Genomic DNA, 23,655 nt, shown 5'->3' on the forward strand with positions numbered 1-23,655 from the left:
TGGTGCGCAGAGCCGAGGGAAAAAAATCCCCCCCAACCGTGGGGAGATGATGAGCCCGGAGGGATGTTCCTGGCTCCCCGAAATTCTGTGCTCTGGGGAAAGGTCGCTCCAGCACCGGGTGTGCTCTGGGTGCCGCGGGGACGCGGTGGTTCAGCAGGAGGTTATTCCTGTGCTGCGAGCAGGGAATGTCTGTGCTGGGAATGTCAGAGCCTTGTCCTGTGGGGAGCCGCTGGGGAATCAGGGAGTGTTGGAGCTTCTGGGATAAAGTGAAAGGTCCCGGTTCAATCCCGGCGTTGGATGAGCTCGGCAAGGGGGACCGACACCACCGAGGAAGGGTTGGTGTTGCCGGGGGCTTCCAGCGGCCTGGATGGGGGTGTTCCAGCAGCACGTGGAAGGGTTTGGATTTAAAACAGCCCTGTTCCCTGTTGGCTTGTAATACACAAACCCCCCACGCACACACAGACACCCCTGCACCCACCCACCTCCACATACAGCCACCCACGGGCACCCCTTGGCCCTTTGTGCCAGCGTGGCTGTGCCAGCTCATCCAAAGGGATGTGACCAGCGTGTGGGTGGCTGGATGTCACCTGCCTCAGGGCGGCCATCCAAATGGGAAGACCCTTGGGTTTGGCCTCTCGCCTGCCCCCAAAAGCCCTTGGCACGGGGGTTCCGGGGCCGGCGGTGCCGTAGGGAGGCGGGTGGGAGCCGAGTGGCACAGCCGGACAGCCAGAGCCCAGCGGGAGCGACGCAGCAGCTCGGCACAGGGGTAATTAGCAGCTTTGATTCCAGATCCTCATTAGGGGCTGGCACCCCCCGCTGTTGCGCTCCGCGCAATTAGTCGCTAAGTAACACACGGATATTTATACCCCGGCAGAGAACCGGGGCCGGCACGACGCCGGATCGGCATCGCCGGGATGCTCCGGCTGGGGCCGGCGACCATCGCCGTGACGGCGACGAGCAGCCTGTCCTTGCAGGCCTACGAGCCGGGATGAGGGTCCAAAAGGCACCCCGGGGTGCTCAGCGGTGGGGCAGCACCCAAGGGTGGGCATCCACAGGGACACGCGTGACGCTGTAGCCGCCCCGAGGAAGCCACATCCTTGGCACCGCCGGGGAGGACCGGCTGCTCCAAGAGCCATTTCTATGGGGAAGATGTTCTATCTTCCCTCTCGCCCCACCCTAATTAATTGTTTTAATTAAGGAAATGCCACCTCCACTCCCGACTGCCATTTGCCTGCAGAAACGTTGCTAATTACGGCGAGGGAAACGAGCCGGGGCTTGTTCGCAGGCAGCTGGGAGGGGGGTTGTGAGGGGTGGGGGGCTAAAAATGTGTGTGGAAAAAGGAAAATAAACGAGCTCTAAGATGCAAATCCCCCTCCAGGCAGCGGAGGGGTTTTGGGGGACCCCCGTGAAGGAAGAGGTGCGGGTTTGGTGCCTCCATCCATCACCTCTGCCCGGCAGCCGGTGGGTGCTAAGGAAGCGCCCCTTGTTACGGTGTCACCCAGCCAGAAACCGGCTTGGGAAGGGGGGGGGGTTGAACCCCCAAATTCGCCGCTGCACGGAGCTGGCACCGCCGCCTCCCTCGCCGGCTTTGTCAGCAGCAGCAGCCGGGAGCTCGCGCTGCGCTCTGCTTTTTAACAGCGTTCATGAATTTTAATGGGCAGTTGCTGCTGGATTTCTCCTCTTCCCGCTGCTTTCCCGCCCCCCGCGGCCCTTCGGGTCGCCCTTCCCCTCCCCGGGGCAGCTCCGGGCTCGCAGCATCCCCCGAGCTGCCCCCAAAATCCTCCCCGGGTGTCCCCCCGGTCACCCCCTCGATGGAGATCTCGCCCCACCAGCGCCGGGGGTTCCCCGCGGGGCTGCGGAACGAGGAGGCCACGGCTCTGTCCGAGGGGGCACCTCGGCGGCTTTTCCCGAAATTCCAGGGATATAAAGGCTCCGGAGACGCCACTTCAGAACCATCCGTCTTTATTAGCAGCTGGTTAACACCTCCCCGAGGGACCATAACGAAGGGAAGCAACTTAATCACCGTCATGCAGCAAAGTGCGGGCGGGCACGTCTCTCCCGGCCATTCTCACCCTCCCCCGACGCGGCCGCTTCCCGGTGGCTGCGGTGTCCTCGGGTGCTCCCACACGGTGACAGTGTCCCTCCTGGTGTCCTCTGGCCCTCTGATGGTGTTTCTGCTGGCTCCGTGTGACAGCATCCCCCCCCCCGGGCCTGAAGCTTTGTCCCTGATGCTCCCTCCTGGCTCTCCTGGTCCTTCCTGATCCTGTGGTGATGTCCCTCCTGGATTTCCAGCCATGTCCCTCCTGATCCTGTGGTGATGTCCCTCCTGGTCCCTCCTAGTCCCTCCTGATCCTGTGGTGATGTACCTCCTGGTTCTCCAGCCATGTCCCTCCTGATCCTGTGGTGATGTCCCTCCTGGATCTCCAGCCATGTCCCTCCTGGCCCCGAGCAGTGACTCACCCCTGGTCCTTCCCATCCCCTGGTGATGGTCCCTCCTGCTCCATGCCACAGTATCCCTCCTGATCTTGGAACCACATCTCTCCTGGCCCTGTGGTGACATCCCTCCTGGGTCTCCAGCCATGTGCCTCCTGGATCCCACGTCTCTCCTGACCCCAAGCAGTGATGACCCCTCTGATGTCCCCTCTGCTCCCTCTTGGTCCCATGCAGTAACATCCCTCCTGGTCCCTCCTGATCCCTCCTGGTCTCTCCTGATCCCTCCTGGTCTCTCCCGATCCCTCCTGATCCTTCCTGGTCCTGTGCAGCAAAATCCTTCCTGGTCCCACAACCATGGCTCTCCTTGCCCCAGGATGACACCCTTCCTGGTCCCTCCTGGTCCCTCCTGGTCCCTCCTGGTCTCTTCTGGTCCCTCCTGGTCCCTCCTGGTCTCTCCTGGTCTCTTCTGGTCCCTCCTGGTCTGTGATGACATTCCCCATCTCCAGAGCCCACAGCCACGCTGTTCTTAGGAAGGAGGGCTGGATCCTTTTCCCAGAGGATTTGGGGTGTGGGGCTGGGCTGTTTTGGGGTTTGGGTCTGCAAGGGAAAGGCCACAGGGCCACAGCTCCTCAGCCCCCTGCCCAGGCACCGGGACACCGGGACCGGATTGTCACCGGGGGTGGTGGCATCCCCTGAGCCCCCACCGCGGTCCTGCAGCGGGAGGATAACGTGGGGCTGCAGATCCAGCCCCAGGGGCTTCCAAACCCCAACACTCCTCATCCTGGCTGCATCCCAGCTCCCAGCAGCTTTCCCAGCAGCTTCATTCCCAGCTCCTTTAGATTTGGGTCCCATTCCGAACACAAAGCGTCGCCTCGGAACGACTTTGGCGGCTGCCGAAGGGATCGAAATAACATTTTCTGGCGAAGGTTTCGCTTTGTGTTTTTAAAAATGCGGCTCAGAAATCGCTCGTTGCTGTCGGTCCCTCCCCCTGCCGCCGCCAGATTCCCAGAGATTTTGGAGCCCATCCCATCTGGCTCCAAAATTCCCCCTGTTCTGGGAGAAATTTCCCGGCTCCAGCTCTGGCCCCAAGAGCCGGTGTTGGGCCTGGGTGAGTTTTGGGAAGGACAGAAACAGGGCTGAGTTGCCAGTGGCTCTGCTTGGCTCCCTGGGCTGGGAAAAACCTGTTCCAGGAAGAGTGTGTAGGAGTAGGAGCAGCTGGATGGATCCTCCCCAGAGCTTCTGCCACGGTGCTGGGCCAGGTCCTGCTGTCCCAGCACGGTGGAGGGAGTGGGGAACCACCAGAGAGGGTCTGTCCTCCCATCCTGGGTCATTGAGCTGCTCTGACTGTGTGAGGGGAGATGATGGTGGCCATGGAGTGGTGGTGGCCAGGGGGAGGTGGTGGTGGCCATAGGGGTGTGGTGGTGGCCATAGGGGTGTGGTGGTGGCCATGGAGTGGTGGTGGTGGCCATGGGGAGATGGTGGTGGCCATAGGGGTGTGGTGGTGGCCATAGGGGTGTGGTGGTGGCCATGGAGTGGTAGTGGTGGCCATGGGGAGGTGGTGGTGGCCATGGGAAGGTGGTGGTTGCAGACTGAAGCACCTGATACAAACCCCAAGGCCACAACCACCATCTCCCCAATCCCTTCCTTCATCCTCCATCCCTCCATCATCTTCATCACCAGCAACCCTTCCTTCATCCTTCACCCCCATCTCCATCATCCCCAGCCCTTCCTTCATCCCCCATCCTTCATCCCTATCACCCCCCAATCCTGTTTTCATCCTCCAACCCTCATCTCCATCATCCCCAGCCCTTCCTTCATCCTTCATTCCTCATTCCCATCACCCCCCAGTCCTGTTTTCATCCCCCAACCCTCATCTCCACCATCCCCAGCCCCTGCTCCTTCATCCCCCATCCTTCATCCCTATCCCCCCCCAATCCTGTTTTCATCCTCCAACCCTCATTTCCACCATCCCCAGCCCTTTCTTCATCCCCATCATCCCCCAGTCCTGTTTTCATCCCCCAGCCCTCATCTCCACCATCCCCAACCCCAGCCCTTCCTTCATCCTCCATCCTTCATCCTCCATCCTTCATCCTCCATCCTTCATCCCCATCACCCCTCAGTCCTGTTTTCCTCCCCCAGCCCTCATCTCTACCATCCCCAGCCCCAACCCTTCCTTCATCCCCCATCCTTCATCCCCATCACCCCCCAGTCCTGTTTTCATCCCCCAACCCTCATCTCCACCATCCCCAGCCCCTGCTCCTTCATCCCCCATCCTTCATCCCCATCACCCTCCAGTCCTGTTTTCATCCCCCAACCCTCATCTCCACCATCCCCAGCCCCGGCTCCTTCATCCCCACCACGGAATCCCCGCGCCCGGACACTGCGGATGCCGCCGGCTCCTGCATCCCCCCGAGGAGGGACGGAGGAGAGGGTGACACCGGGATCATCCAGCACACTGGAGATCAAGAGGAAAAGGATCAAAGGAGGGATGGATGCGGGTGAACGACGGCAACCCCATCACCCTGGAGACGGGAAGCAAATATTTGGGCTAATAGCGCTCCCGGGGAGCGGGACTGGGCTCTTCCCATTGTTGGGTGACAATAGGGATGGGCAGCTGATCCACCGTGGCTGCTGCGGGGGGAATTTGGGATATTGGTGGGTTTGTTGTGGGAAAATTGGCCGTCGGCCAGCGCTGGGTGCTCGGCTGGAAGGATGCTGAGCCAGAGGGATGCTGGTCTGGGGGATGCTCAGCCTGAAAGGTGCTCAGGCCCTCGGCTGAGGGATGCTTGGTCAGGACAGGATGCTCTGGCAAAGGGATGCTCAGCTGGAGGGATGCTCTGTCAGAGGGATGCTTGTTTGGGGGGATGCTCAGCCAGAGGGATGCCTGGCTGGGGGGATGAGTGTCCAGGGGGATGCTCTGAGAGAGGGATGTTCAGCTGGAGGGATGCTTGTCTGGGGGGATGCCTGGCTTGCAGGATGATTCCCCAGGGGGATGCTCTGGCTGGCAGAGGGATGCTCAGCTGGAGGAATGTTGCTTTTGGGGATGCTCAGCTGGGGGGATGTGTGTCCAGGGGGATGCCCTGGCACGGGGGTGCTCGGCAGGGGGGTGCAGCATTGTTGGGGTGTCCTGTGAAGGGCCAGGAGTTGGACTTGGATGATCCTTGTGGCTCCCTTCCACCTCAGGATATTCTGTGATTCCATGATTATTTATGCTGCCAACACCTGCCTTTCTCCTGAGATGGACCAAGAACAGATGAGCAGCATTAAAAAAATAAGCATCTTTTATTAACGTGTTGTCTTCTCAGTGTCCGCCTCCATCTTCCATTTCTTGTCTGTCTCTGTCATCCTCTCCTTGTCCATCTCTGCTGTCCTCTCCTTGTCCATCTCCATTGTCTTCTCCTTGTCCATTTCCATTGTCTTCTCCTTGTCCATCTCCGTTGTCTTCTCCTTGTCCATCTCCATTGTCTTCTTGTTGTTCACCTCTGTTGTCCTCTCCTTGTCAATCTCCATCATGTCCTAACTGTCCATCTCTGGTGTCCTCTCCATGTCCATCTCTGTTGTCCTGTCCTGCAAAAGAGAGAGAGAGAGAGATCCAGTGAGCTGCTCCCTCCTGGGAGATCATCAGTCCTGGTTCCGGTGTTGATCCAGCAGATGGGATGTCAGTCCACAATCCAACATCGATCCAGTAGTCCTGGTTCCAGTGTCGATCCATCTCATGAAATGTTAATCCTAGTTTCTGTGTTGATCCAGCTGCCCAGCTCTGGCCCATGGCAGGTCCACTTGGCCACCTTGGCAGGCCCAGCCGTTGGCCCTGGGTAGGCTGGGATTGGGGTTCCCTTGCTCCGTGTCCATCCCTGTAGTTCTCTCTTTGTCCGTCTCCATTGTCCTCTGGTTGTTCACCTCTGTTGTCCTCTTTTTGTCCATCTCCATCATGTCCTCCTCTGTCCATCTCCCTTGTTCTCTCCTTGTCCATCTCCATTGCCATTTCCTTGCAATCTCCATCATCCTCTCATCGTTTGTCGCCGTTATCCACTCCTTGTCCATCTCTGTCATCCTCTTGTCTGCCTCTATTATCCACTCCTTGTCCATCTCTGTTGTCCTGTCCTGCAAAGAGAGAGAGAGAGAGAGAGATCCAGTGAGCTGCTCCCTCCTGGGAGAACATCAGTCCTGGTTCCAGTGTTCATCCAGCAGATGGGATGTCAGTCCAGCATCCAGCATCAATCCAGCAGTCCTGGTTCCAGGGTCAATCCAGCTGATGGGATATTAATCCTGGTTTCTGTGTTGATCCAGCTGCCCAACTCTGGCCAGTGGGACGTCCACTTGGCCTGTTCCACAGGCCCAGCCACTGGCCCTGGATGGGCTGGGAGTTGGGGTTCCCCTGCTCCGTGTCCATCTCCTTGTCCTCTCCATGTCCATCTCCATCATCCTCTTGTTGTCCATCTCCTCCATCCAATCCTTGTCCATCTCCATCGTCCACTCCTTGTCTGTCTCCCTTGTCCTGTCCTGTAAAAGAGAGAGAGAGATCCAGTGAGCTGCTCCCTCCTGGGAGATCATCAGTCCTGGTTCCAGTGTTGATCCATCAAATGGGATGATAGTTCACAATCCAACATCAATCCAGCAGTCCTGGTTCTAGTGTTGATCCAGCTGATAGGATGCTAATCCTGGTTTCTGTGTTGATCCAGCTGTGCCGCTCTGGCTGATGGGATGTCCACTTGGACTCCTTCACAGACTGGGCCACTGGCCCTGGGTGGATTGGGAATTGGAGTTCCCTTGCTCTGTGTCCATCTCCACTGTCCTCTCCATGTCCATCTCCATTGTCCTCTCCTTGTCCATCTCCATCATCATTTCCTTGTCCATCCCCTCCGTCCTCTTGTTGTCTGTCTCCGTTATCCACTCCTTGTCCATCTCCGTTGTCCTGTCCTGCAAAAGAGAGAGAGAGAGATCCAGTGAGCTGCTCCCTCCTGGGAGATCATCAGTCCTGGTTCCAGTGTTGATCCAGTAGATGGGATGTTGATCCTGGTTTCTGTGTCGATCCAGCTGCCCAGCTCTGGCCAACAAGACATTCACTTGGCTTCCTCTGCACGTCCAGCTGTTGGCCCTGGGCAGGCTGGGAATTGAGGTTCCCCTGCTCTGTGTCCATCTCTGTTGCCCTCTTGTTGTCCATCTCCATCGTGCTCTCAGTATCCGTCTTTGTCATCCTCTTCTTTTGTCCTTAGTCCTCAGTGTCCATCTCCGTTGTCCTTTTCTTGTCTGTCTCCATCGTCCTCTTTTTATCCATCTCCATCATGTCCTAATTGTTCATCTCTGTTGTCCTCTCCATGTCCACCTCCATCCTCCTCTCCTTGTCTGTCCCCGTTGTCCTGTCCTGCAAAAGAGAGAAAGAGAGATCCAGTGAGCTGCTCCCTCCTGGGAGATCATCAGTCCTGGTTCCAGTGTTGATGCAGGAGATGAGATGTTGATCCTGGTTTCTGTGCTGATCCAGCTGCCCAGCTCTGGCTGATGAGACATCCACTTGGCCTCCTCCACAGGCCTGGCTGTTGGCCCAGGGTGGGCTGGGAGTTGTGGTTCCCCTGCTCAGTGTCCATCCCTGTAGTTCTCTCTTTGTCCTTCTCCGTTGTCCTCTCCTTGTTCACCTCTGTTGTCCTCTTTTTGTCCATCTCCATTTTGTCCTCATTGTCCATCTCCGTTGTCCTCTCATTGTCTGTCTCCATTATCCATTCCTTGTCCATCTCTGCTGTCCTGTCCTTGTCCATCTCCATCATCCTCTTGTCTGTCTCCGTTATCCACTCCTTGTCTGTCCCTGTTGTCTTCTCCTGCAAAGAGAGAGAGAGAGAGATCCAGTGAGCTGCTCCCTCCTGGGAGATCATCAGTCCTGGTTCCAGTGTTGACCCATCAGGTGGGATGTTAATCCTGGTTTCTGTGTTGATCCAACTGCCCAGCTCTGGCTGGATGGCTCCATGTCCTGTTCCATGTCCATCTCCATCACCATCTTCTCGTCTATCTCCATTGCCCTCTCTTTGTCCATCTCCATCATGTCCTCATTCTCCATCTCCCTTATCCTCTCCATGTCCAACTCCATCATCCTTTCCTTGTTCATCCCCTCTGTCCTCTCATTCTCTGTCTCCATTATCCACTCCTTGTCTGTCTCTGTGTCCTGTCCTGCAAAAGAGAGAGAGAGAGAGATCCAGTGAGTTGCTCCTTCCTGGGAGATCATCAGTCCTGGTTTCAGTGTTGATCCAGCAGATGGGGCGTCAGTCTGGGTTCCAGAGTTCATCCAGTAGATGGGATGTCTGTCCAGTATCCAGCATCAATCCAGCCGTCCTGGTTTCAGTGTTGATCCAGTAGAAGGGGTGTCAGTCCACAATCCAACATCGATCCAGCAGTCCTGGTTCTAGTGTTGATCCAGCTGATGGAATGTTAATCCTGGTTTCTGTGTTGATGCAGCTGCCCAGCTCTGGCCAATGGCACGTCCACTTGGCCTCCTCCGCAGGCCCGGTTGTTGGCCTGGATGTACTGGGAATTGGGGTTCCCTTGCTCCTTGTCCATCTCTGTCATCCTCTCTTTGTCCATCTCCCTTGTCTTCCCACTGTTCAACTCTGTCGTCCTCTCTTTGTTCATCTCCATCATGTACTCATTGTCCATCTCTGTTGTCCTCTCCATGTCTATCCCCATCGTCCTTTTCTTGTCCATCTCCCTTGTGCTCTTGTTGTCCATCTCCTCTGTCCTCTCATTGTCCTCCGTCATCCTCTGATTGTCTGTCTCTGCTGTCCACTCCTTGTCCATCTCCTCCATCCTCTCCTTGTCAGTCTCTCTTATCTTATCCACTCCTTGTCTGTCTCTGTGTCCTGTCCTGAAAAAGAGAGAGAGAGAGATCCAGTGAGCTGCTCCCTCCTGGGAGATCATCAGTCCTGGTTCCAATGTTGATCCATCAGAGGGGATGTTAATCCTGGTTTCTGTGTTGATGCAGCTGCCCAGCTCTGGCTGCATGGCTCCACTGTCATCTGTTAATTGCTGGTAGTTCTTCCAATTTTTAATTTTCTTTGCATCCTTGTCCATCTCCATTGTCATCTTCTTGTCTATCTCCGGTGTCCTCTCTCTGTCCATCTCCATCGTGTCCTCATTGTCCATCTCCCTTGTCCTCTCCATGTCCATCTCCATCCTCCTCTCATCCTGTTTCCATTATCCCCTCCTTGTCTGTCTCTGTGTCCTGTCCTGCAAAAGAGAGAGAGAGAGATCCAGTGAGCTGCTCCCTCCTGGGAGATCATCAGTCTTGTTTCTAGTGTTGATCCAGCAGATGGGGCGTCAGTCTGGGTTCCAGAGTTGATCCAGTAGATGGGATGTCTGTCCAGTATCCAACATCAATCCAGCAGTCCTTGTTCCAGTGTGATCCAGCTGATAGGGTGTTAATCCTGGTTTCTGTGTTGATGCAGCTGCCCAGCTCTGGCCCATGGCACGTCCACTTGTCCTCCTCTACAGGCCCCACCGTTGGCCCAGGACAGGCTGGGAGTTGGGGTTCCCCTGCTCTGTGTCCATCTCCACTGTACTCAAAATGTCCATCTCCGTCATTCTCTCTTTGTCCATCTCCATCATGTCCTAATTGTCCATCTCCTATGTCCTCTCCTTGTCCATTTCTGCCCTGCCCTGCAAAAGAGAGAGAGAGAGAGAGAGAGAGAGAGAGAGAGATGCAGTGAGCTGCTCCCTCCTGGGAGATCATCAGTCCTGGTTCCAGTGTGATCCAGCTGATAGGGTGTTAATCCTGGTTTCTGTGTTGATCCAGCTGCCCAGCTCTGGCCCATGGCACGTCCACTTGGCCTCCTCTGCAGGTCCGACCGTAGGCCCGGGTGGGCTGGGATTGGGGTTCCCCTTCTCCTCATCCATCTGTGCCATCCCCTTGTTGTCCATCTCGGTTGCCCTGTGCTGCACAGACACAGGGATCCAGTGAGCTGCTCCCTCCTGGCAGAGCAGCTCTCTGGGCTGGGCTGAGCTCTGTGTCCCTTGGATCCCCCCGGGGCAGGGGGGGCTCTCTGATGTCACAGGGGTCTCTGGGCACCACCATGTCCCACATCACAAAGGGTCCCTGTGTCACAAAGGGCCACACCCAGCACCCCACCAACACTGGGACCACCTGGACCCGGCCCGGGGCAGCCCCAGGCCCTGTGGGCTTGTAGGCCCTGCTGTGCCCAGAGCCCTGGGGGGCTTTGCAGGCTGGGCTGGGCAGGGCAGGAGGAATTCCTGAGAGTCCCTGACCTGTTGTAAAAACCCAGGGCAGGAAGAGAAAGAGAGGGAAAAGGAGAGAAAAAGAGCTCACCAGTCCTGGGTCCAGTGTCCATCCAGTGATGGGACGTCAGTCTGGAGTCCAGTGTTGATCCAGCAGATGGGATGTCAGTCCACAATCCAATGTCAACGCAAATGACAGGGTGTTAATCCTGGTTTCTGTGTTGATCCAACTGCACCACTCTGGCCGTTGGGACATCCACTTGGCCTCCTCTGCAGGCCCAGCCATTGGTGTTGGGTGGGTTGGGAGTTGGGATTCCCCTGCTCCGTGTCCATCTCCATCATCCTCTTTTTGTCCATATCCATCATGTCCACATTGTCCACCTCCATTGTCCTCTCCATGTCCAAATCCATCATCCTTTCCTTGTCCATCTCTCTCATCCTCTCATTGTCTGTCTCCGTTATCCACTCCTTGTCTGTCCCTCTTGTCCTGTCCTGTAAAAGAGAGAGAGAGAGAGATCCAGTGAGCTGCTCCCTCCTGGGAGATCATCAGTCCTGGTTCCAATGTTGATCCATCAGATGGGATGTTAATCCTGGTTTCTGTGTTGATGCAGCTGCCCAGCTCTGGCTGCATGGCTCCACTGTCATCTGTTAATTGCTGGTAGTTCTTCCAATTTTTAATTTTCTTTGCATCCTTGTCCATCTCCATTGTCATCTTCTTGTCTATCTCCGGTGTCCTCTCTCTGTCCATCTCCATCGTGTCCTCATTGTCCATCTCCCTTGTCCTCTCCGTGTCCATCACCATCCTCCTCTCATCCTGTTTCCATTATCCACTCCTTGTCTGTCTCTGTTGTCTTCTCCTGCAAAGAGAGAGAGAGAGAGATCCAGTGAGCTGCTCCCTCCTGGGAGATCATCAGTCCTGATTCCCGTGTTGATCCAGCAGATGGGGCGTCAGTCTGGGTTCCAGAGTTGATCCAGTAGATGGGATGTCTGTCCAGTATCCAACATCAATCCAGCAGTCCTTGTTCCAGTGTGATCCAGCTGATAGGGTGTTAATCCTGGTTTCTGTGTTGATGCAGCTGCCCAACTCTGGCCAATGGCACGTACACTTGACCTCCTCTACAGGCCCCACCGTTGGCCCAGGACAGGCTGGGAGTTGGGGTTCCCCTGCTCCGTCCATCTCCACTGTACTCAAAATGTCCATCTCCGTCATTCTCTCTTTGTCCATCTCCATCATGTCCTAATTGTCCATCTCCTCTGTCCTCTCCTTGTCCATCTCTGTTGTCCTCTCATTATCTGTCTCTGTTATCCACTCCTTGTCTATCTCTGTTGTCCTGCCCTGCAAAAGAGAGAGAGATGCAGTGAGCTGCTCCCTCCTGGGAGATCATCAGTCCTGGTTCCAGTGTGATCCAGCTGATAGGGTGTTAATCCTGGTTTCTGTGTTGATCCAGCTGCCCAGCTCTGGCCAATGGTGTGTGCACTTGGCCTCCTCTGCAGGCCTGGCCTTTGACATCGGGCAGGTTGGTAGTTGGGGTTCCCCTGCTCTGTGTCCATCTCCATCATCATCTCCTTGTCCCTCTCTGTCATCCTCTTTTGTTCCATATCAGTCGTGTCCACATTGTCCACCTCCATTGTCCTCTCCATGTCCAAATCCATCATCCTTTCCTTGTCCATCTCTCTCAACCTCTCATTGTCTGTCTCCATTATCCACTCCTTGTCTGTCCCTCTTGTCCTGTCCTGTAAAAGAGAGAGAGAGAGAGATCCAGTGAGCTGCTCCCTCCTGGGAGATCATCAGTCCTGGTTCCTGTGTTGATCCAGCAGATGGGATGTTGGTCCAGGGTTCAGTGTCAATCCATCAGATGGGGTGACAGTCCACAATCCAACAGTGATCCAGCAGTCCTTGTTCCAGAGTTGATCCAGCTGATAGGGTGTTAATCCTTGTTTCTGTGTTGATCCAGCTGCCCAGCTCTGGCCAATGGCACCTCCACTTGGCCTCCTCTGCAGGCCTGGCTGTAGGCCCAGGGTGGGCTGGGATTGGGGTTCCCCTTCTCCTCATCCATCTGTGCCATCCCCTTGTTGTCCATCTCGGTTGCCCTGTGCTGCAGAGACACAGGGATCTAGTGAGCTGCTCCCTCCTGGCAGAGCAGCTCTCTGGGCTGGGCTGAGCTCTGTGTCCCTTGGATCCCCCCGGGGCAGGGGGGGCTCTCTGATGTCACAGGGGTCTCTGGGCACCACCATGTCCCACATCACAAAGGGTCCCTGTGTCACAGAGGACCACACTCAGCACCCCACCAACACTGGGACCACCTGGACCCAGCCCGGGACAGCCCCAGGCCCTGTGGGCTTGTAGGCCCTGCTGTGCCCAGAGCCCTGGGGGCTTTGGCCCTTGTGCCACCTGATCCCCCCTCTGCACAGGGCACAGCCTGGGCTTTGCAGGCTGGGCTGGGCAGGGCAGGAGGAATTCCTGAGAGTCCCTGACCTACTGTCAAAACCCAGGGCAGGGAGGGAAAGAGAGGGAAAGGGAGAGAAAAAGAGCTCACCAGTCCTGGGTTCGATGTCCATCCAGTGATGGGATGTCAGTCCACAATCCAACACAGATCCAGCAGTCCTTATTCCAGGCTTGATCCAGATGACAGGGTGTTAATCCTGGTTTCTGGGTTGATCCAACTGCACCACTCAGGCCGTTGGGACATCCACTTGGCCTCCTCTGCAGGCCCAGCCATTGGTGTTGGGTGGGTTGGGAGCTGGGATTCCCCTGTTCCGTGTCCATCTCCATCATCCTCTTTTTGTCCATCTCCATCATCCTCTTTTTGTCCATATCCATCATGTCCACATTGTCCACCTCCATTGTCCTCTCCATGTCCAAATCCATCATCCTTTCCTTGTCCATCTCTCTCATCCTCTCATTGTCTGTCTCCATTATCCACTCCTTGTCTGTCCCTCTTGTCCTGTCCTGTAAAAGAGAGAGAGACAGATCCAGTGAGCTGCTCCCTCCTGGGAGAACATCAGTCCTGATTCCCGTGTTGATCCAGCAGATGGGATGTTGGTCCAGGGTTCAGTGTCAATCCATCAGATGGGATGTCAGTCCACAATCCAACACTGATCCAGCAGTCCTTGTTCCAGAGTCAATCCAGCTGATAGGGTGTTAATCCTTGTTTCTGTGTTGATGCAGTTGCCCAGCTCTGGCCCATGGCACCTCCACTTGGCCTCCTCTGCAGGCCCGCCCGTAGGCCCGGGTGGGCTGGGAGTTGGGGTTCCCCTTCTCCTCATCCATCTGTGCCATCCCCTTGTTGTCCATCTCGGTTGCCCTGTGCTGCACAGACACAGGGATCCAGTGAGCTGCTCCCTCCTGGCAGAGCAGCTCTCTGGGCTGGGCTGAGCTCTGTGTCCCTTGGATCCCCCCGGGGCAGGGGGGGCTCTCTGATGTCACAGGGGTCTCTGGGCACCACCATGTCCCACATCACAAAGGGTCCCTGTGTCACAGAGGGCCACACCCAGCACCCCACCAACCCTGGGACCACCTGGACCCGGCCCGGGACAGCCCCAGGCCCTGTGGGCTTGTAGGCCCTGCTGTGCCCAGAGCCCTGGGGGGCTTTGGTTCCGGTCCCACCTGATCCCCCCTCTACAGAGGGCACAGCCTGGGCTTTGCAGGCTGGGCTGGGCAGGGCAGGAGGAATTCCTGAGAGTCCCTGACCTACTGTCAAAACCCAGGGCAGGGAGGGAAAAGAGGGAAAGGGAGAGAAAAAGAGCTCACCAGTCCTGAGTCCAGTGTCCATCCAGTGATGGGATGTCAGTCTGGAGTCCTGTGTTGATCCAGTTGATGGGATGCCAGTCCACAATCCAATGTCAATCCAACTGATGGGATGTTAATCCTGGTTTCTGTGTTGATCCAGCTGCCCAGCTCTGGCCAATGGCACGTCCACTTGGTCTCCTCTGCAGGCCTGGCCATTGACATTGGGCGGGTTGGTAGTTGGGGTTCCCCTGCTCTGTGTCCATCTCCATCATCATCTCCTTGTCCCTCTCTGTCATCCTCTTTTGTTCCATATCAGTTGTGTCCACACTGTCCACCTCCATTGTCCTCTCCATGTCCAAATCCATCATCCTTTCCTTGTCCATCTCTCTCATCCTCTCATTGTCTGTCTCCATTACCCACTCCTTGTCTGTCCCTCTTGTCCTGTCCTGTAAAAGAGAGAGAGAGACAGATCCAGTGAGCTGCTCCCTCCTGGGAGATCATCAGTCCTGGTTCCTGTGTTGATCCAGCAGATGGGATGTTGGTCCAGGGTTCAGTGTCAATCCATCAGATGGGTTGTCAGTCCACAATCCAACAGCGATCCAGCAGTCCTGGTTCCAGAGTCAATCCAACTGATAGGGTGTTAATCCTTGTTTCTGTGTTGATCCAACTGCACCACTCTGGCCGATGGGACATCCACTTGGCCTCCTCTGCAGGCCCAGCCATTGGTGTTGGGTGGGTTGGGAGCTGGGATTCCCCTTCTCCGTGTCCATCTCCATCATCCTCTTTTTGTCCATATCCATCATGTCCACATTGTCCACCTCCATTGTCCTCTCCATGTCCAAATCCATCATCCTTTCCTTGTCCATCTCTCTCATCCTCTCATTGTCTGTCTCCATTATCCACTCCTTGTCTGTCCCTCTTGTCCTGTCCTGTAAAAGAGAGAGAGAGAGAGATCCAGTGAGCTGCTCCCTCCTGGGAGATCATCAGTCCTGGTTCCTGTGTTGATCCAGCAGATGGGATGTTGGTCCAGGGTTCAGTGTCAATCCATCAGATGGGATGTCAGTCCACAATCCAACAGTGATCCAGCAGTCCTGGTTCCAGTGTGATCCAGCTGATAGGGTGTTAATCCTGGTTTCTGTGTTGATGCTGCTGCCCAGCTCTGACCCATGGCACGTCCACTTGGCCTCCTCTGCAGGCCTGGCTGTAGGCCCAGGGTGGGCTGGGATTGGGGTTCCCCTTCTCCTCATCCATCTGTGCCATCCCCTCGTTGTCCATCTCGGTTGCCCTGTGCTGCACAGACACAGGGATCCAGTGAGCTGCTCCCTCCGGGCAGAGCAGCTCTCTGGGCTGGGCTGAGCTCTGTGTCCCTTGGATCCCCCCGGGGCAGGGGGGGCTCTCTGATGTCACAGGGGTCTCTGGGCACCACCATGTCCCACATCACAAAGGGTCCCTGTGTCACAGAGGGCCACACCCAGCACCTCACCAACAGCTGGAAAAGTGGCACCACAGGGACCACATGTGGCTCCTCAAGGCCTGGTCTGGGCAATCCCAGAGTCACTGGAACACCAAGGCTAGAAGAGACCATCAGGAGCATCCAGTCCCACTGTCACCCAGCAGCAACTTATCCGTGTCCCCAAGGGTCACCTCCACGTAGAGGGGCCCAGGGGCTGCTCCTCCTGCCCAGCCAGGAGGGAATCTGAGGCATGGAACGCTCAGACAGGCAGTGAGAGGCCTCTCTGTGTACAAACAAACACACGTCACTTTTTTAATATATATTTCTAATAAACTCAAGCAACTGGCTGAACACAGAGAAGAGCATTTAAACATAACTGCAACCCCAAATCCTCAAATATCTCCAGTTTTAACCCAACGGTGGTTTTGTAACCCACGTCCTTAAGGCAGTGGGAAAGCACCCAGGCTGCCACTGCCACCCTTCTGCTTGGGGACACCCTGCAGAGGTGACAACATGGCCCTTGGTGGCCCTGGGCCACCCACCCGCTGGCAGATGTGGGTCTGTCTGCACTGGGCAAGGCAGAGTGGGCACAGCCCGGGGTGCTGGGGGAATAGAAGAGAGGAATAATAATAATAATAATAATAATAACAATAATATTAACATATTTATTTTATTTTTAAACCTTTCTTTTAATAATGACAACGCTGACACTGGCGCTGGCAGTGATAATATTAATATTATTCTTAAAATTAATGGTTTTTGAGCTGGCAAAGCACGGGCCTTGGGCTCGTGCCCCCGCCTGTCCCCAAGGCTCAGCACCTGACGTGCCGCCGGTTCCAGGAGCACGATGGAATTGGAGTGACACGGAGGAAAATCAATCTGAATGAATGAGGTCACCTGCCTCATAAATAATTCATCAAAGGCGCCCGGTGACACACCTCGGCCCCGAGAGCCGCGGGAGGGGGGCAGGTGGAGGGGCTGGGATGGGTGCTGGGGACAGGGGTGGGTGCTGGGGACAGGGGTGGGTGATGGGGACAGGGGTGGGTGATGGGGACAGGGGTGGGTGCTGAGGACAGGAGTGGGTGCTGAGGACAGGGGTGGGTGCTGGGGACAGGGGTGGGTGCTGGGGACAGGGGTGGGTGATGGAGGATGGGTGCTGGGGATAGGGATGAGTTATGGGATCAGGGATGGGTGATGGGGACAGGGATGGGTTATGGGGACAGGGATGAGTTGTGGGGACAGGGATGAGTGATGGGGACGGGGATGGGTGATGGGGACAGGGATGGGTGATGGAGAATGGCTGTTGGGGACAGGGATGGGTGCTGGGGACAGGAGTGGGTGATGGGGACAGGAGTGGGTGCTGGGGAAGGGGTGGGTGCTGGGGACAGGGATGGGTGCTGGGGACAGGAATGAATTAAGGGGACAGGAATGAATTATGGGGAGAGGGGTGGGTTATGGGGACAGGAATGAGTTATGGGGACAGGAATGGGTGATGGGGACAGGGATGGGTGCTGGGGACAAGGATGGGTGCTGGGGACAGGAATGAATTAAGGGGACAGGAATGAATTATGGGGACAGGGGTGGGTTATGGGGACAGGAATGAGTTATGGGGACAGGAATGGGTGATGGGGACAGGGGTGGGTGATGGGGACTGGAATGAGTTATGGGGACAGGAATGAATTATGGGGACAGGGATGGCTGCTGGAGACAGGGATGGGTGATGGGGACAGGGGTGGGTGATGGAGGATGGGTGCTGTGGACAGGGATATTGGTCTTGGATGGGTGCCAGCCTTGCACAGACACACAGCACCCAGCTCAGGCTGGAGATGACAAACCACCCCAGGGTGCTTGGTACCTGCTGGGCCCTGGTGCTGCTCCCAGTGCCACAGTGGGAGAGCCTGGTACAGCTGGGGACACGGCAGGACCGGAGCATGTCAGGACCCAGATCTCTGGGAAGAAGACACGAGGTCCCTCACCAGCCCCCCATGGCATGGAGGTGACCCCCCAGCCCCCAGCTGCTGCCACCAGCTGCCCTGGGCACATGGCAAAGGGGCTTTTGTCCCCTGGGAGCAGCAGGCAGGTGCTGGAGGTGCGGGCAGGAAGGGCAGCAGGCCCAGGGATTACAGCGGGAAGAAAGCGGAGCAGTGTGAGCCCAGCAAGTGTTTTAATTCCCTTTAATTCCCCAGCTGCACCACTGGACTCGTCCTCGTGGTCACCATCCCTCCCCGTGCACACAGGGCTCTTCCCAACCTCCCTCCTTGGAGCTGCTTTGGAGGAAGGCGAGCAAACGAGCCCAAAATGTTGGAAAAGAACATCTTGAAGCCCTTCTGCCATCTGTTGTGCTTTCAGCGCAATTAAGCAGGCAGCAGCCATGCCAAGCAGCCGGAGCATCCAGCAGCCATCCCCCTGCCAGGCCTGGGAAACCACCCTGCGGGGCCCTGGGTGGGTTTTTGGGTGCCCAGAGCAGCTGGCTGGCAGCTGGGAGCGGGCACAGATGGCCGGGATTTGGCTGCCTGGCAGGTGCCTGGAAGGAGGGAGGCAGCTCCGCTCTCCCGGCTCTCCCGGCTCACCAGGCTGGGTGCCAGCCTGGGTGTCCCTCCCCGCGGGTCAGTGGGGTGCTCTGGGCCAGGAGGTGTCATTTTTGGGGTGAAAATGGGGAGCGGGAGGGGAACAGCAGCTGATGGATGGCTGTGGCACCCCAAGAAATCTCCCCTGCTGCCAGATCTGGGGACACTTGGGCAGGGCAGTGACATCCCAAAACCTCCCCTGCTTCCAGACCTGGGGACACTTGGGCAGGGCAGTGACATCCCAAAACCTCCCCTGCTTCCAGACCTGGGGACACTCGAACAGGGCAGTGACACCCCAAAACCTCCCGTGCTGCCTGGGGACACTCGGGCAGGGACACGGCTGCCTGGCGATGCCACACACCCAGTGAGGCCACAAAAAGCTGCCACAGACGGGTCTCGGGGCTGAGCTGAGACCTGCACAACTCATCTCACCACCTCCGGGCCCTCCTGCCATCCCCGGGCCCCCGAGGCAGCGTTCCGAGGCGGGATTCGCCTCCGGATCCGCGGCTGCCACCAGCTCAGGGCTCGTCACCGCTTCCCTCAGCTGCCGCCGGCATTAACTTTGCCGGTAACATTGGTTTATCCCCTTGATCTTGACGGGAAACTGGGAAGCAAGGGAAGCATCCCCAGGGAGCCGCCGCCACACGCTCCGAGCTTTAATTAGGGCTGGGAAATCGCCGCCGACAGCCGCGCGGGGAGGCGAGCCCGGCGCTGGGAGGGATTAGGACCAAAATTAAATCTTCTGCACCAAAACGGTGAGCAAAATGCTCCGAGCCCAGCTTTGGGACCGGCACCGGGGTAGGGATTTGGGGAGCAAACCTGCGCGCCCCCCCTGCCCGCGGGGGGTCTCGGCAGATGGCTGAGACAGGCAGGGAAATGCGGGATGGATCTGCGGGGGGAATGGCCCTGGAGTGGGCTCAGATGGGGATGGAGCAGCTGGTCCTCAGCCCCTTCCACTCGTCCCTGAGCCCGCAGGTCCCCCTGGGAACCCCCAGGCTGGGCTGGGGACAGTGGGGTCAAGGTCACACGTGAGGTCTGAGGTGCTCTCCTGGGGGGCACCATCCCCACAGGCGAGGGCAGGGGGATGCCCCAGGCAGGGCTGGTCCCCAGCACCCTCCACGGCACGACCACCACGGCGACGGCTGGGGACACGTGTGGCACCAGTGACACACATGTCACCCCCACCGGCGTGGCCCAGATGGCACGGAGGCAGCACAGCAGACGGGTGCCCACCCACCAGCCGCCTGTCCCGCTGTGCCAGGGCGAATCCTGTGGTGACACCCACCACTTTTGGGGTGAAATCCCCTGGGGTTTTGGGGTGAAATCCCCTGGGGTTTTGGGGTGAAATCCCCTGCGGTTTGGGGTGAAATCCCGTGGGGTTTGGGTCACCAGTGTGCACAACGGGTGAGGCCACCCTGAGCCCCGGGGTGGATGCCATCCATGCCTTTCCAGTGGCAGTGGGATGCCCTGGGCCAGCGTGGGGGGCCTGGCACAGCAGGTCCCAGAATGGTGGCACGTGACCGACCGTGTCACGATCCCAGGCTCTGTCAGCACAAACCACCGGCTCCCAGCCAGGCCCAGGATTAACCAGCCAGCTCTGCTGCTAATTAATAATATACTTGATTAAGAATTGTCAGTCAATATGTCACCAGCACAAGGACAGGCTCTGCAGCCATGAGCTGAGGACATCGTTCCATGGGACCGTGCTCCTCCTCCTCCTCACCCCAGGGCTCCTGTACAGCCTGCCCAGACCCCTCTCTCTCTGTCCCCTCCTAAGTGCCACCAGCTGATGTCATGGACCAGCTTGATGATGTCAGCAGCATCCTGTCTGCCCACCCCATCCTTGCTGCCACCACCCAACAGCCCGGGGGTCCCTCTGCCCCACAAGGTGACACAATGACCCCCTCTGATGATGCCATTTGTCACTCGGGCTCCTGGTGATGTCACAGGCTCCCACACTCTCCTCGGGCACCATCTGAGTGGGACATTTCTGGTTCCCACTCAATGACTTGGGCAGAATTTAGGCCATGAGGGATCTTTGGGGCACAGCAGGGCACCCCCAAAACGTAGAGGGAAAGCCAGATCCATCCCTGGTGCTAAGAGAGCATCACCCCCACTGTCCCCAGCGGTGGGGACATCAGGGACATCACATCCAGCTGGGCTGGGGGCAGCAGGTTTGGGGGCTCCCCCTCCTCCTCCAGCTCCGTGCAGAGCGCAGGGGGGCACACGGGGGGCACGGTGCCCCCGGGGGCGGCTTTCTCAGATGGAGAGTGCAGCAGGGAGCGGTGACAGCAACCCCCTCGTCCCCTGCGAGCGAACACAGAGCAATTAGTTAATTGCAGCGGTGGGCGCCTGCCCCGGCCCCCCCTCGGTGCTGCCGAGCGGGCTCCGCAGCACTTTGTGCTTTAACCTACATTCCCTTTTGTCCCGGCCGGCGCGGCCGGAGCGCGCCCGGGGCCCTGCGTTCGGCTCGGCCTGGAACGGCACGGCTCGGCCTGGCAGGAACCCCCCCCCCAGCAGCCCCCAGCCCCAAATTAAGCAGCCGGGGCTCAGCTCAGCGCTTGGTAAGTGGGTCACGCTCAGGCAGTGACAGGACACCGGACGCGGTGTCCCCAGGACGGGGTTGGAGTTTTACCTCCTCCCGGGGAGGGTAATCACAACAACTCCTTCCCCGGGGTGTCTCTCTCTCCCCCGGAGCATCCTGAGCATCCTCCTCCATCCCTTCCCGGGGGATGGGAGCGCTCGCAGCCTCTCGAGGAGCGGCACTGCCTGACGACAGTTTCGATCGAGCTTTAATTAACTCACGAGCCTCGGCGCTCGCTGTGAACAAACAGAGGCAGAAGGCGCCCGCTCCAGCTGTGGCACGGGGCCAGATGTGCGGTGGGGGTGCCCAGGAGGGGGGCAGGGGACTGTGCTGCTCAGGCATGTGGTCCTGGGGACCCACGAAACCCCTTTGCCCTGGGGGAGGACCGGGAGCAAAGAGGTTAAATCTCTGAGCTGGGGACCAGCCCCAGTGTCCCCCAGAGCGTGGTGACAAGGTGATGTTGGGGTGTCCTGCTCCATTCTGGGGACACCCATCAGCACCCAGCCCCATCAACCTCCATCGGGCTGCACCCACCACCCCAAAGATGCCCCCGCCCTGCGACCAAGCACCCTCGGTGTCACCCCTCCAGCTCAGTGGGTCCTGAGCCCCCATTTCCACCCCATCCCTGTGGGGCTGCACCCTTCCCTGGGTCTGGGAGCCTGAGGAGCAGCAAATCCCTGGGCCACCTTGAATTATCAGTTCCCCGTTATCACCCTGGGTCCTGCCTGCACTGGTGACACCGATGCCACCGGGATGCCACCAGGATTCTGGTGCCAGTGCCGAGCTCTGCCTGTTTTTTTTTTTCTCCTCCTCGATGAAGCTGGTCGGGGATACAATCCCAGGATTCAGGAGCTGGGTGGCCGTGCCACAGCCACTGCCTGTCCCCGCGGCTTTAGGACAGTCCCATGGTCTCACCAGCCACCCTTTGGGTGCTACCAGCACCCCTAAGTGACACCTCCACCCTCTGCCTTTCCTTCTATCCGTAGCCAGCTAAAAATTCCGGAGCATCGCTGGGATAATCGGTCAGGAGAGCTGACCCTGCTCGCGGTTCTCTCCCGGAGCTGGTGCCTGCCAGGACGGATTTTTTTTCTTTCCTGGGATGAATTTTTCCGCCTCGGCTGCCAGCGGGGTGGCTCGGGGCTGGGGAAGGGGCCGAGGGAGCGCAGCCGGCGCCGGTGACGCGGCAAGAAGGGGCCATTGTGGCCGGGCACAGCTGTGCGGAGAGGGAAGGGAGTGGTGGGAATGCAAAATGCTGGAGAGGGAAGGGCTTGAGGGATTCACCGCCCCGCGACGGGGGTTTCCCCACCCCACACATGCCCCGGTGACAATAGTGGCTTTATGGGCAGCGACGCCATCCCCTGCCCCAGGAGCTGCTGGGCTCTGGCATGTGCCATCCCCATGGGGACAGGTGGGTGCTGGGGACATCGTGTCCCCATCCTGTCCCTCTGCACAGCCAAGCAGGGCGCTGGGGCACTCCCTGGTCCCCTTGGAGCCGGGATGTGCCGGCGGCAACCGCCTCTCGATCCTGGTGGAGTAGGGTCCTTGAAGTGGTGCGACAAAGCGACACTGGGGATGAGGAGAAGGACAGGGAGCTGCTCCGTGCCCTTCCCAGCACCCCTCTGCGACCCGGCGGGCAGCAGATCCTGTTTCTCTCGCCGAGCTCTCCTGAATTATTCAGGCGCTGCCTCCGTGGGGACCATCCCCGCTGGCCCCAGCGGAGCCCCCCGCACCCGGCCTGGGGGGAGCAGCCGCGACTGGTGTTACTGGTGGTGTCAGGGATATCCAGGCGGGATCTGCCGTGGGAGAGGGAACGAGATGAGCCGTGAGCCTCCCCGGGGACGGGCGATGCTCGGCGGGCGGGAGAGGAGCTGCTGCAAAGCCTCGTTTCATTTCCCTGAAAGGAGAGGAGGGACGGGGGGAGAGGCCGCTCGGAGCTGGCCCAGATCCTGCTGCTTCTCTTTTTTATTCCCTGTTTTCATGCGGCGCCAGCTCCCATCCCCACTGATCCGCAGTGGCTGCTCCGTCCACGTGGGCAGCATCCACGGATTTGGGGGGGCTCCCCTCGGTGTGACCCCAGCCCTGCAGGGAGGGTTTGGGGTCCCACTCCAGGGCTGGAGTGAGGTGCAGAGCTGTGCAAGGCGTGGGAACATCCCTGAGATTGTCCCAGAGATGGGAATTGGGGTGGTGGGTACACGGGAGTGCCCTGGGGACAGCAGGGTGCCCCCCACGTGCCCACCCTGTCACCCTCCACTGCACCTTCAGCAACGGTGAAGAGGTGAAAGAGCTGCGGGGTTGTCCCAGTGATGGAGGTTTGGGATGGGGGTGCAGGACAGGACAGGAATGGGGACATGGGATAGGGTAGGAATGTGGGCATGGGATGGGGCAGGAATGGGGACATGGGATGGGATAGAAATGGGGGATGTGGGATGGGGAAGTGACGCTGACACAGGACGGGACAGCAGGGGGGACACAGGACCAAACAACGGTGGAGACACAGGACCAGGCAGTGATGGGGACACAGGACCAGGCAGTGGTGGGGACACAGGACCAGGCAGTGATGGGGACACAGGACCAGGCAGTGATGGGGACCAGCCCTGCCAAGAGGAACCCACCATGTTTTGCCAGCGCTTCTCCTCCCCTGGATCCATCAGCATTTCCCTGAGCCCACCAG

At 58.2% G+C, this 23,655-nt stretch overlaps 1 protein-coding gene across 18 annotated transcripts; it reads right to left on the bottom strand.

Moving 5' to 3' along the window:
• Positions 1-5,699: 5,699 nt before the first annotated feature.
• LOC116799118 (splicing regulatory glutamine/lysine-rich protein 1-like) lies at positions 5,700-22,338 on the bottom strand. 18 transcript variants are annotated; one of them, XM_032711984.1, is made up of 8 exons: positions 21,499-21,504; positions 15,545-15,655; positions 14,513-14,555; positions 12,547-12,577; positions 9,038-9,341; positions 7,249-7,276; positions 6,334-6,483; positions 5,700-5,937 (listed from the first exon to the last, which is right to left on the bottom strand). In XM_032711984.1, the coding sequence occupies exons 2-8, from the start codon at positions 15,625-15,627 to the stop codon at positions 5,719-5,721; spliced, it is 858 nt and encodes a 285-aa protein (XP_032567875.1). In that variant the 5' UTR covers positions 15,628-15,655; positions 21,499-21,504; the 3' UTR covers positions 5,700-5,718. The 18 variants fall into 18 exon arrangements, 17 of the variants coding, with proteins under 17 accessions (XP_032567875.1, XP_032567865.1, XP_032567879.1 ...); XM_032711974.1 differs by lacking the exons at positions 15,545-15,655; positions 21,499-21,504 and adding exons at positions 11,762-11,935; positions 14,716-14,729 and having other exon boundaries at positions 9,038-10,245; positions 12,274-12,746; positions 14,402-14,643; XM_032711988.1 differs by lacking the exons at positions 7,249-7,276; positions 9,038-9,341; positions 15,545-15,655; positions 21,499-21,504 and adding exons at positions 8,125-8,211; positions 8,559-8,663; positions 11,214-11,456 and having other exon boundaries at positions 6,334-6,439; positions 12,332-12,746; positions 14,402-14,664.
• Positions 22,339-23,655: the final 1,317 nt, after the last annotated feature.

This window comes from Chiroxiphia lanceolata, chromosome 27 (assembly GCF_009829145.1).
Source record: "Chiroxiphia lanceolata isolate bChiLan1 chromosome 27, bChiLan1.pri, whole genome shotgun sequence".
Taxonomy (NCBI): domain Eukaryota; kingdom Metazoa; phylum Chordata; class Aves; order Passeriformes; family Pipridae; genus Chiroxiphia; species Chiroxiphia lanceolata.

Excerpts from the sequence above, each read along its gene's own strand:
- LOC116799118 (XM_032711972.1), bottom strand. The coding sequence starts at position 11,088 with ATGAGAGAGATGGACAAGGAAAGGATGATGGATTTGGACATGGAGAGG. Across the intron at positions 9,586-11,031 it reads ACATGGAGAGGACAATGGAG|ATGGACATGGAGAGGACAAG; the intron begins GTGGACAATGTG and ends AGGAGGATGGAG. Across the intron at positions 6,484-7,248 it reads AGATGGACAAGGAGAGGACA|ACAGAGATGGACAAGGAGTG; the intron begins ATGGAGATGGAC and ends GACAAGAGGATG.